The sequence below is a fragment of the Juglans regia genome, chromosome 13, assembly GCF_001411555.2.
Source record: "Juglans regia cultivar Chandler chromosome 13, Walnut 2.0, whole genome shotgun sequence".
Lineage (NCBI taxonomy): Eukaryota > Viridiplantae > Streptophyta > Magnoliopsida > Fagales > Juglandaceae > Juglans > Juglans regia.
Genome location: NC_049913.1, coordinates 19,312,066 through 19,325,622, shown reverse-complemented (window position 1 = coordinate 19,325,622; position 13,557 = coordinate 19,312,066). Strand labels below are relative to the sequence as shown.

General features: G+C 34.4%; 1 protein-coding gene across 2 annotated transcripts; it reads left to right on the top strand.

Moving 5' to 3' along the window:
* The first annotated feature begins 1,779 nt into the window (after positions 1-1,779).
* On the top strand, positions 1,780-12,252 carry LOC109006883 (notchless protein homolog). Of its 2 annotated transcripts, XM_018986303.2 has the most exons (16): positions 1,780-2,136; positions 3,513-3,589; positions 4,767-4,847; positions 5,732-5,940; positions 6,708-6,789; positions 6,949-7,038; positions 7,200-7,325; positions 7,752-7,879; positions 8,165-8,364; positions 9,172-9,235; positions 9,973-10,083; positions 10,657-10,794; positions 11,096-11,238; positions 11,318-11,372; positions 11,842-11,898; positions 11,982-12,252. In XM_018986303.2, exons 4-16 carry the CDS (start codon positions 5,785-5,787, stop codon positions 12,063-12,065), a joined length of 1,434 nt encoding a protein of 477 aa, XP_018841848.1. In that variant the 5' UTR covers positions 1,780-2,136; positions 3,513-3,589; positions 4,767-4,847; positions 5,732-5,784; the 3' UTR covers positions 12,066-12,252. The 2 variants fall into 2 exon arrangements, with proteins under 2 accessions (XP_018841848.1, XP_018841857.1); XM_018986312.2 differs by lacking the exon at positions 3,513-3,589.
* The last annotated feature ends 1,305 nt before the right edge of the window (positions 12,253-13,557 follow it).

Below are 13,557 nucleotides of genomic sequence, written 5' to 3'. Positions count from 1 at the left end.
TAGATAATCTATCTATATTTCATTTATATCATACATCTAGTGCAAAAGTAGATCTTACTATATATTTTATTTCTTCGAATTGCATATGCGGTGGAATAGGCCTCGAATACCAATTACGTGTAATAGAAACATAATGTTTAGAATCTCTAACCAAAAAACTATTAACATGATTTCTTCTAATCTTATTTATTTGTAAATCTAAATTTTTAAATTGTTTTTCAATATTACTAATTTTATAATTGGATAAGGCAGACTCGTTTGTCTTACTTAATACATTAATATGAGATTATTTTGAAGTAGATGCGATATTAGTAATGTTTAATTTTTCTAATCTATTATAGATTTATTCTAATAAATCATTTTTGTTTTTAGAAAAAATAGTTTTTAGATGAGATGAGATTTCATAGGAAAAAATAAAGGGGTTTCTTTTACTTTTTTAATAGTATGATTAATAGGAGATAGTTGGGTTTCAATTATTTCTAATTGTTTACTGATAGTTTTTAGATATAAATTTGTATAATTGTTTTGTTGGATTATATTATCAGTATTTTTACTTTTCGTTGTAGTATTATATATTTTTATTGGTGAATCTAATATTTGAGTACTTCTTTGGTTGTACTTAATGGCTTCAAAAGGAAGATATTCTTCATAAACGATTTGATTATTATCTTCCTTAATCCATTGATTCGTAGTTCTATGTATGGTTGATAATTGGTTTGAGTTATAGATTTCAAGTCATGTAAAAAAATGTATATTAACTTGTATTCCTTCTAAGTACTCATAATATTTTTCTAGAATATAATCTCTCTCTATTTTTGTAAAAGTTGAGAAAAATACTAATATTTTCTGATTATTTTTTTCTTTCACATAATTTTGTTTGAGATATTTCTTATTAATTTTAAATTCTTCTTTACTCAGAGTATATATTTGGGTATCATTTTCAACTACTTGTAAATATGTTAGAGAAGAAGATTCTTTTACTTGTTCTGGATTATGAAAGGTGGATGATATACCGGGATGATTAATAGTGTATATTGTGGTTTATCAATAATATTTTCAGGAATAACTCTAATTTACATTTTATGGCCTAATACTAATAGTCTAATACTATATTATTCTTAGTAATATACTTTAAGTTTATATATAAATTAGTATATAAATCACTATACTAAATAATTACATATGAAATAATGAAATACTAATATTAATACTATCACTATAGTCTATCAATAATATAGTTATAATAAATTAAAATTACTATAACAAATATTAATATATAGTTATTCTAATCACTATAACTAATACTAATATATATATTAATACTAATAGTCTAATATAAACTATAGTTAAACTTATACGAATATAGTTATTCTAAATCACTATAACTAATACTAATATATAGCTATATTAATAGCTTAATATTAATACTATTATATAGTCTAATATATTATATGACTATAACTAATACTAATATATAACTATACTAATAGTCTAATATTTTTTTTGATACATGGAAGGAGGAATTCGATCTTTAATTCTCTTAGTGAGAAATCAAAGATAGTCTAATATTAATATTATTATATAGTCTAATATATTATATAGCTATAACTAATACTAATATTTATTTTAATACTAATAGTCTAATATAGACTATACTTATATTAAATTACTAATATAGATATAGAAGTATAAGAGTTCAGTCTAATTAGACTATTAGTAATAATTTTGATATTATTACTAAACGGCGCCGTTGCATCTCCCATCTGCAAAACCCTGAGCAAAGATGGTAGAGCCGCCCCTCTCTTCGTCACTCTCTCACTCTGCCTCGCAGCCTCTCTGCATCTCTGCCCTCTCACGCGGCCACGGCCCACGCCGTTGCACTGTGCACATATCGCCGTCGTCCCCTCAGCCTGAGTCCCCTTCCTCTTGCCGTTCCCCCTCAGAAACACAGACCCACTCTCTCGCCGTTGCACCTCCCCTCACGGCCTCACCTCTCTCGCTGTTCCCGTCGCACACACAGCCCCTCGGCCCCTCTCTCAACGCTGCACTGCGCTCTCTGTCTCTCACCGTCTCACGCAGCCCTTCCATCTCTCACGCAGCCGGCAGCCCCTCTCTCACGTCTCTCTGTCTTCGACGGTAATTTTTCTTGGAACAATCTCGGATGTGTATATCATTTTTAATCTCCGTTGGTTTAATTGTTATGGGAACTTTTTTGTTTCAAAGGTTTATTGGTTAAATGGGAACTTTAGACATCTTTGAGAATTTCGTCTAGGTGTTGCTCGTTGGACTTAATTCCTATACAATTTTGTGCATCTTTCTTTGAGGTCAGGATTGTTTAGACATATGCTCCCAGTTGTTAAAAAAAAAGCAGAACAGAGAAACTATTTTACTTTGGGTTGTCGATTTCAAACACAACAAAGAAAGTCTAATACTTCCAACTTGAGTGAGACTCTTACGTCTGCAATGATATGGTTGGGTTGCGGACTTCCTAGGTTTTTTTTTCTAAGGACAACGTTAGCCTAAAGCTCTGTTTATTTTGTTTGATTAAGCATTTGAGTTGAATGAAAGCTTTCAAGTGTGGCTTTGCTCAATTGCCTTCAGTGCCATAAGATGAAATCTCCCATTTCTACCAAGTCAAAAATGAAAAATAAAACATCTACTGAATTGTAAAAAAAACCAACCTACCAGTTGGATGCCCGTTAGAAAGATTTATTTGCTCTCATACATAGATGGATTCAAGATATTAAAAGTAAAAAAAAAAAAAAACCAGTTAAAATCATCTTCTTGAGGATCTTTATTTGTCTAACGTCAATAGTGAAGATCATTATTTTTTATAAATTTACTAAATATTTTTCTTTGATAAGTTTATAAACTTACTAAACATATTATATTCTTTTCTAGGAATTTGTATTATAAATTTTTGTAAATTTTTGTGTTTCTTAAATTTACTATTATTATTCATTTCTTAAATCATTTTTTATAAATTTACTAAACATATAACTTTTTCAAAAGGTTTATGCAAATGTGAGGGCAAAGAGCAGCCTTTTACCTCTTTAGATAGGATACATTCCCAAGCATTGTATTGGGCTCTCATCCATAAACAGTACTGTTCCCTAAGAGCACCTGCTTTCATATATAGTGATGAATCTTATCTGTAATAATATTCTAGCTAGGTATCCTTTTGATGCAGTTTCAGATTCCATGCATTTGTCTTCAGCTATTGGCCTCTCTCTCACACATATATTTGTTCCAAGTTCTAGATTGCTAGCTGCTTTCAATGCTTCTCACAAATCTCATGCATTCACTAAATTAAAACCGGAAAACGGGACCGAACCGGACCGGAACTGGTAAAACCGGATGTACCGGTTTGGAGGGGGTAATCGGTGCATAATCGGTTTTTGGAAATGCAAAACCGGTACATATTGGTTCAGTCTTAAATTTTGTCCAAAACGGGACCGGGCCGGTTACACCCCTAGTAGCAACTAAAAAAAAAAAAAACTTTCTAATGCTAGGTAAGCTGTGCGGCTTCCCCTCCCCCCACACGGCTGCTCTCTCAGAGTCTCACTGCACGGCCTCTCTCTCTCTTTTGGTAAGCCCTATCTCTCTCTTCTCCCTTTGTTGTATTTGCCTCTCTTATTTCTTTCCACCAGAGATAAATAAGATGTGTGCTTCCGTTCTTTCTCTACAGCTGATTGAAATGTAAGGTTTAGGTTTTCTGATGGGGTTTAGGGATCTCTCAACCTTGTCTGATAATCGCTCATATTTGGATTTTCTTTCGTTTTTCTTTTCAAATCAAAGCCTCTGTTCGGTGTAACAGAAAAGGGGAGATGGCTCTATGTCTCCTGCGGCCTCCTTTTATTTGAAACATGACCAAAAATATAATTTCTATTTGCTTTTGGCCATAAAAGTGATCAGCTAAGAATTATTTCAACTGCTCAAACATCTCTCATGTAAATGATATCTCGGTGTGGTATCAGTGCATGTTTGCGAGGCTGACTTTCTGGTTTTTTGCGTCAACTAATAAGCCTAAAAATGGAACAGAACGTTAATTGAAGAAAGAGACTTTTCTGGATTCATGTCGGTTGCTTCCATGCCACTAACTGCTGCTTGATTGAAGATTATATTTTCTTTCTTTCTTTTATTTATTTATTTTTGACTTTTCACAGTGTAAAGAATCCATGGAATTCAAAACCTTTTTGAGTTTGATATTGATCTTACCTGACCACTTTTATTGTGCCTGCTGCCTGTATATCTATGTTGAGTTTGACATAGTCTGCCTGTATATCTACCGATTTCTTTTTCATTTTCCAGCAAATATATTTTGAGTTATAAAGTCTATGATAAATGGGATAACGAAATAGCTTGTCTATGAAACATCTGTTTTGAGTCCTAGGAAACTTGTTTGCTTTTGTTTCTGTTTCTGGGCTCCATGGGCAGATTCTGGCTGCACATATAAAGGCAAGGTGGTGCCAATTTGTGTCAGCTTGATATGTATTGTTGGAGTTGTGCTTTTAAGTTTAAGTTTTTAGAATAATTGATCCTTCAACACTTGTCTGATTCTATTTTAAGTAGTTCCAGTCACTTGTCGGCTTTTATATATCCAGAGGTCAGTCAGACTAGTATATCTTGAGTTATAAAGTCTATGATAAATGGGATAATGAAATAGCTTGTCATTTTATATACTGTCCAAGTCATGCATGTATCCTTTTATGTTTCAGACTTGCAGTGATATGATCCATTAACTTCTTTATGCAAAATGTGCACAGGATACTGATCATGGTGTTGACACATACTTTGGACTATGCACATATCCTGGATGTGGGCTACGCCACCAAATAGATTTTAAGGTACTTGATGGTATTCTGTAAAAAACTATTAGGACAGACATCAACACTTGTATTTGTACTGGTGATTTACTTATATGTTTACCCCCATATCCCAATGCACCGTTGGCTATTTCTGTTATATGTTATATGTTACTTGTTTTTAGTTAGTTGTATTTTTTGTTATAATCAAAAGTGAATTATTTAGTTTAGATTGTAATTTTTGAAAAAATTGAAATTTGAAAGCCCGCACATTTTTTTTTTTAAAAGTGGGCCAAATATGAAGTTAAAAAAGAAAAAAAAAAGCCCAAAATCCGACTCCGTTCCGACAAGTCCAAGTCAGAGTCGGAGGTTGGGCCCTCCGACTCTGACTTGGAGGTTGAGCCCTATCCACAATTAGTTGTCAGGTCTTGGTCTTCTACACTACCAAAAAATGCCAATGTATGAAGATATAGATTGAAGCTTTTTTCTTTGTTTTTCTTTATCATTTTCTGAATTTTCTCTGAATCACTCGGGAAAACTTTAAAAACATTATGGTGGCAATAGGCGTTCCGTCGTCATGTCAGGGACTCATGCGTTTTTCATTATTTTTGTCAACCATTGAAAACAAGTTGAAGGTTTGCATGGAGATCTTTACAGGGTAGATCAAAATTCACTATTAGACATATGAGAATTCCATGCGCAAGGGCTCTTGAAACCCTAGGAATATGAGAGATTAGCCATTCCTTTTGAGGGTTTCAAAGTCCTTACAAAAGTCCCAAAACAGTCTGCCTTCGAGTTCTTCCAAAAACTTTTCTGTTTTACAGTTTTCTAAGAATCTTCCAATGTCAGTTTCTTGAACTTACTTAGCTTAGAGAATCTGTAATGCTCACCACCAACCTGTTCTGCATGCATTAAATTCCTTGTAGCACGGCTCAACTCCAAACCATCAATTCCGCATACATTGGATTGAGGCGCAGCGATGGAGGTGGAAGAAGAACAGAGAGAAACGACTACCAACAAAGTGATGTGCCTTTTGACAGATCCAGATGGAACGCCTCTGGGAGCTGCCATGTACCTTCCCCAAAATGCTGGGCACCAACAGCTCCAGCAAATGGTCAACAAGCTTCTCAGCAATGTAAGCTTTTGGATTTTGGCTTTTTTCTTCTGAAGTTGATCCTAGTGTTTTTTTTTTTTGGCTGTGGAGAAAGTGCTGGGAAATAAATCAGTACATTGGACGAGCTCAAACTTTTTCTATCAAATTATCAAGCTCATGGTCTCTTCGGGTGCTTCCCTCAGTTGTTGAGAGATTGTAGAGAGAAAAAATAACATATCTGAAGTTCACTTGCTTTTGAAATTTATTTGTGAAGAGTTTTGTGCTGAATTAGTTAAACTTCAAGGGGAGAATCACAGAGAAAAAAAATCCTGCTACATGCCTTTCTTTGAATATTTTCTCAGTTTGTTCATTTCTATTTATTCTTATCTCGAAACTTCAAGCTGATTAGAAAATGTTGTGCTTGTTGAATTATATGGCACATATTTGTTACAAGAATGAATTCCGAGTTTCATTCTTGTTCCAAATTTTTGCCAACCAACCAAATCTCTTAGTGTCTAGTAGCAGACGAGCAGTTTACCATTCTTGCACTATGGGCCCAGATTGGACTCCTATGTAACCAATGCGGGCTTGTGCAAAATGGAAGCTCTGGTTATTTGCATTTTAGGAAGTACTGGGTTCAGGGACTTGCACTGCAGGGGATACTGTCCTGGACTTCTATTATAAAGTGGCAAGACATTTTATAATTGTGTCAGGAATAATTGCCTGAGTCTGTATATGATATCTGACATGGTTGTGTTTCTGCTTCTATGAATATAACAGCCATGAAAGTCTATATTTTTTTTCCTCAGGAGGAGAAGTTGCCTTATGCTTTCTATATATCAAATCAGGAGCTTCTTGTGCCGCTTGGCACTTATTTGGAGAAGAATAAAGGTTAGTCAGATGAAACATATAGTTGAAGTTTACATTTTAGAGTTTTTAATTGGATTTTTATTTTTATATTTTACATTCCATTGTACTAGGCAGTTATGGGCTTTTGGGGGATTTACTAGGTTTTTTTATTTGAGAATACTTTTGGGTGGCAATTTGCAGTTTCTGTGGAGAAGGTGCTCTCAATAGTTTATCAACCACAAGCTATATTCAGAATTCGCCCAGTTAATCGTTGCTCGTCCACAATTTCTGGTATGAGCTACTAATGATGTTTCTTTATTATATTGGTTGCTTTTAGATGTTATATTGTATGATTGGAATGCAGATGGATTTCAACGGTCTTGAGACTCGTTGTGGTCATTATGCTAAATTAGTTTAACATGTCTGGGGGTTCTGTAATATTGCTGGTGCAGGTCACACAGAAGCCGTACTTTCAGTTGCCTTTAGTCCTGATGGGAAACATTTGGCAAGTGGTTCAGGCGATACCACTGTCAGACTTTGGGACCTCAACACCCAGACACCGCTGTTTACATGTACAGGTTTGAAGTCAAGGCTCTAATCAGACTCTGGGACTGTTAAACATAAAACCGATGTCCAAACACCTGAACGGAAAATAATTGGAAAATGAAAAGGGAATATGGATAACTTAACCTATATGACTTGCATAAGCTTTAAATGTGATTGTTTAATTTATAGTGAGAGTATTTTGAAGGGATTAATGTACTGTCTGGAAGTGTATACAATTGATATTTTAAAGGTATCACTGTATATCTCCAAACTAAAACATTTTTTTTTTATCAGATTTTTGTTCTCACTGTTGAATGCTGCCTATTATTTAAGAATAAGACTTCTCTTAGCTCTCTTTATTGTCCATATATCATAGAGTTGGGATATCAGTTTATGCATAATGGATGGCCAATCATCCTTTTTATTGTGTTAATAGTAAGCCTTCCTCTCATATCCAGGGCACAAGAATTGGGTTCTTTGTATTGCATGGTCACCAGACGGCAAGCATCTTGTGAGTGGGAGCAAAGCCGGAGAACTTCAATGCTGGGACCCTAAAACTGGGAAGCCATCTGGCAATCCACTTACTGTTAAGTCTTTCACTTGATCTATTGATCGTTGGATGTATTTGCTTCATTGTTTAACAAATTTTCTTTGACTCATGTTGGTTCACTATTTAAATTTTTGTTTGTATCTTTAGACACTCATGCATAGGTGTTACTCTTGTATATGTCCCTTGTACTTGACTTCACCTATTTTAATAAAATTCTTATTTACTGATAATTTTTTTTTTCTTTTGCTTGGTTTGGTAAATAAGTGGACTTACCAATACGTTCTCTATTGACTCTAATGTTTGGAATCTGCAATGCCACAGGGCCATAAAAAATGGATTACTGGTATCTCTTGGGAACCGGCCCATCTGAATGCTCCATGTCGACGGTTTGTAAGCGCCAGTAAAGATGGTGATGCACGCATTTGGGACGTTTCATTAAGGAAATGCATTATTTGTCTTAGTGGTCACACACTAGCAGTAACTTGTGTGAAATGGGGTGGAGATGGAGTAATTTATACAGGGTATACTTTTTTTATAAGTTACAACTTTTCTTAAGTTCCTACAGTTTGATGCAATGCTTATTAGTGTAGCTCTCTATCTTAAGAATTGCAATAATTGAAGACATCCTTTTTGGATGACCCTTAAGGACAAGAAAACCATAATTTATTTTAAAATATAGCTAGACAACTTATTTTCCCTCTTTTGACAGGCCCACTCGGTTGATCATTGACCTTAGTCTTACAAGGACACATAAGTGCTTAATTGACTTTTCAATGTTGATCATTCCCCTTTTGTTTTTTGGTTGCTGGGGAATGACTCTGCTTTGAATGTTGAGTGAGCAAATAAATATTTACTTTGGTTGGCCTCTTGTCATTTCTTTATTTGTTTTGTTAATCCTTAGTTGGTTTGTCAGTACATGATCAAGATTATAATATATATGAACAGCTATATGATGGTTCTTATTGGTTTTTCTTTCCTTCTTTCTTTCTTCTTCTTCTTCTTTTTTTCTTTTATTTATTTTTTATTTTTTTCATGGTAAGGAAACTTACAACTGTGGCCTTCCATGTTGAAGCAAGTGTTATTTGCTGAATTGTGAATCACCAATCTGATAGTAATGCGATCTCCATGTTTACCTTTTTTTGGAAATATACATTCTGAATAAATGCTTAAATATGTGAATGTATACACATGCATTTGTTTGTGTGCTTATATGTTTTGCTTTTCTTCTTATGAAAGAAGAATTAAGTCAAAGAGATTAGATTTCTCAGGATAGCCCTTATTTGTTCTACCTACAAATTGCAATAATACCTTCATCTCAACCATTGCAGCTCCCAGGATTGTACTATCAAAGTTTGGGAAACTACCCAAGGGAAGCTAATTAAAGAATTGAAGGTAACTAGATAAATCTTTGCTTGGCTATATAGGATTTGTAATTGCTTATGTGTATGCTTATTATTATATCATTGAGCACCTTCCAATCCTCTATAGGCCAGTTTACTGTGTTGTAAACTTATCAATTTTTTATTATCATCTTGTATTGACCATAGTTTAACTTATCAAAAAGTTTTACCATAGTTAATGAAAGATTTCTACTTATAAAAAAAAAAGTTAATGAAAGATTTCTGTTACTCTCTCTAGATCCTTTTCAAATTTTTTTGTTTTTTGGGGTGATTTGAATAGGCATGATCTAAAACCTTTGTTCGTTTATGATTTTATTAATCTCCTCAATCTGAGATTGTAATACTTGGAAACACCTATTTGTTTTTTGTTTCTTAATACTGCTACTCAAGAACATGCACTTCTTGTTTTAGTATGTGTTATAGTTGTTTATCTTATACATGAGAAATAACATGGTTCAAGGATGTTCACCCTTTTGGCTGAGTCAAACGATGTACTCATTCTTCTATCGGAAGAAGGGAGAAATAAATTGGTGAAATTTGACCAAATGCATGATGTTGGCTTTTTGGGTTTCTGAACGTAAATAGGCCACTGCAATGTCACCTTATATCTTTAGTTATTGTCCCCCACTGTTATGGTTTCTCATCTACTGTTGTCGTCCTTTGTGTTGCTAATAATTCTTTCCCTTTTATTTTTTATTTTTACCAACTTCCTCTTTATATTTGTTTTAGGGTCATGGGCATTGGGTCAACTCTCTTGCATTGAGCACTGAATATGTTCTTCGCACTGGGGCTTTTGATCATACAGGCAAGCACTATTCATCACCAGAGGAAATGAAAAAGGTACCTGTCATTGAGTAGTATATATGATAGATTTTTGCTTCTTTTTCTTTGAGTTAGAGGTGGAGTTCGGTTGCTGGATGTATCAAATGAGATAATGGTTATGGAGCCAAATTTTAAACAGTTATAGGGTCTTTTTGTTCCATTGGTAGAGAGAATAGTAAAGCCGAAAAAAGAAATTTTGTTTGTTTTGAAGTAATTTACTGGATTGGGGTCATCACAAGCACCTCTTACCCTTAATAATTTGTGACGTAGCTTTTCTTTTTAATCATTTTTTCATTATTTATATAAATGAATTTGGGGAGGTCTAGACGCTAAAGTTTAAGGCTTCAGTTTTAGCTCATTTTAATGGGAAGACACTTAGTTTTTCGGCCTTTCAGTATTCAAATCGTTAGGTGAAAACTTTTACCCACTATTCTTCTCCTGTCCTCACTGCCTCAATTATTGCCATGTGCTGTTGCAGCCGTAATGATTTTGTCATGTTAGACTTCCGCTTCATGCATGAATGTTTTTCTACTTTTCTCCATCTTTCCTTCAGGTGGAACGAATTATTTCCCATTGTGCTACTAATTACAGGTTGCTTTGGAAAGGTATAACAAAATGAAAGGCAATGGCCCTGAAAGATTGGTTTCTGGATCGGATGATTTTACCATGTTTCTTTGGGAACCTTCTGTCAGCAAGCACCCCAAAACTCGCATGACAGGTCATCAACAGGTACAATATTTTGTAATTTGATTATCTGTCCTCAGTTGCAATCCCAAATTATTCACATTTTGTGTTTCCCCTTCTGCCTCCAGATTGTTTCAATTTATTTTGATATCCACGACTATCCCCCCCCCCACCTTTTTTGCATAGGGCAAATGATATATGCTACCCTAGTTGTTGCTGGAATTGCTAATACAGATACCTTTGTATTTAAATGTTCTGATGTATATATATTTTAACATATAAATTGCATGAATCTCGTCCTACTTTTAGTGAAAAACTAAAGTTTGTTCTTGTTGCTTTCAAACAGCTTGTCAATCATGTATATTTTTCACCTGATGGACAATGGGTTGCAAGTGCCTCATTTGACAAGTCTGTCAAGTTATGGAATGGTACTACAGGGAAATTCGTCGCTGCTTTTCGAGGCCATGTTGGGCCTGTTTATCAGATCAGGTTTGAATGACTTCCATCATTTATGCATCTACATTCACTGACCTCGCATCTAATCTCGATGTTGCATTTTGTCCTACAGCTGGTCTGCAGACAGTAGGCTTCTTTTGAGTGGCAGCAAGGATTCCACACTCAAGGTAACTTCTAAAACTATTACTCTTTCTTCTGGTTGTTGCAAGTCCCGAGTTGACTAAGAGCCTTTGGCTCCACAAGGTGTTGGAAAAACAGTTCTAATGTTGGGCAAAAATGGTGTCATATGAATGTATATAATGTCATTCCTTTAAAATTTGAAGATATCGCAGAATACTATGCACTGCTATAAGGTTCGTTTTATAGCCTCTGACTGAGTTTGTACTCAGAGATTGTGATTGAGTTTGTAATCACGAATAACTTCTTCTATACAAATAAATGAAGTACCCCAGCACCCACGACTTAAACAATGAACAAATTGTAGTCGATTATGTATGAATAAATTTTCGAATTTGACTAGGTTTGGATTTGTGTAAACACTACTAAAAAGCATGTATATGTAGATGTGGTGCTAATTTTTTTGCCAAGGATGAGCATATTCATGACCTTTGATTGAAATTTATTAAAATTGTCTAGGTTTGGGATATCCGGACACACAAGTTGAAACAAGACCTTCCAGGTCATGCGGATGAGGTATGTTTTATGTCCAAAAACAAGAGTCTTTCATATCTTATTTTGAATTTTAAATTGACATGTTGGTAACTGCTTTTGGAAAGGTTTATGCTGTTGATTGGAGTCCAGATGGTGAAAAGGTAGCTTCAGGTGGTAAAGATAGAGTATTGAAGTTATGGATGGGTTAAGTTGACCGAGCCCCAATACACGATTGAAATTTTGTACATTGAAATTTTGATCGGTGTGTAACTATTGCGTTAACTATCAGATACCATATATTGTGTGTTCTGCACTACTTGAAGTGATGTTGAGTAAGATAAGATTTTATTAATAACTTGGGAGGGTAATGGTATAACCTCTCTCTCTCTCTCTCTCTCTCCCTAAATGCACGATAAACAAGTCGATGTGATCTTCCGCAATGATGCACATTAATCATGGCTCTTAAAACTATGTTTTTCCAACATGCTAAGAGATGCACTACCATTCTGGAAGACATCACTCACTCTAATCCCACATAGGCCAAAAATGGTGTTTCATGCACTAACCATCTCGCAAGGAAAGAGAAGTGAACGATTAAAAGCTTTATGATTGGTCATCTATTCGAAAACGACACATTTAGACCCAAGTTTTAACATGGTTAGATAATCCTAAAATAAATTGTGAATTTAAAGCCTAAACTTTCTGCTGGATAAGAAATGATAGTTGCAATTGAGAGTGCGCAAACGTCGTGGAATCATTTTGAAAAAAGTGAATAAATATAAAATTTATATAAATATATATATTTTTTAATAGTGGATTCTACTATTTTTCAAAGTGACTGTACGACGTTTGCACATTTTATGACTGTATATAACATTACTCTTTCTTGAAAACCATGGATGATGCAAAAGGATGGTCATCTCCGCATCCTCAACATAAAAAGTGTAGGTCAATTTGTATCTGAACTTTATTACAGTGGTAGCTTTTATATGTTACAGAACACACTATCTAATTAACAGGTTGCATAAACCAAGTACAAAAACTTCAAAACGGTCGGTATGAGGTAAACGACAGTTCGGAAAAGATTTATCTTTTTGTACTGTAAGCATGTATGACACAGTAAATCTTCAATGTGTAACCAGTGTGAATCGAAAATTGACAAGTTGATGCTAGTATTGGGTATATGGATACGTCGTTTACTTTTCAGGAAGGTTTATATCAGGGAAGAGTTCACGCATAAGTTTCACAAATTCAGAAAATTGGAAAACTCTTCCAACTAAACAATATCTTCCACTGGCTGATGGATTCTCGAAGGCTTAGTATATTTGCATCTGCAACATCTCTAACATCAACCCATCTGGGAGACATAAATGGAATACTTTCATCCCTTGCATAAGAGAATGTCAACTGCTTGCACCACAAAAGATTACGTCTTTTAGAAGAGGGAATTAGGCAGAAACCACTTTCTGGGAGAAACTAAGCCGTTTTTAAAGATTATGAGCCATATAGTTTCCAAAATTACCTTCAAAGGAAATGCATTTAGATCTTGAAAACTTTAATTTTTTGAAACATCCCTAAACAATGAAATTACCATTGAATTATGACAAGTAATTCCAAGTAATGAAGATGACAAGTAATTCCAATAGATGTGTATAAGTACTAAAAATCGTTCAACATGAAATATGAAAGATTTATTTAACC

Coding starts and splice junctions, on each gene's coding strand:
- LOC109006883 (XM_018986312.2), top strand. CDS start 5,785: ATGGAGGTGGAAGAAGAACAGAGAGAAACGACTACCAACAAAGTGATG. Junction 7,880..8,164: donor CATCTGGCAATCCACTTACT/GTTAAGTCTTTC, acceptor GCAATGCCACAG/GGCCATAAAAAATGGATTAC. Junction 8,365..9,171: donor GATGGAGTAATTTATACAGG/GTATACTTTTTT, acceptor CAACCATTGCAG/CTCCCAGGATTGTACTATCA.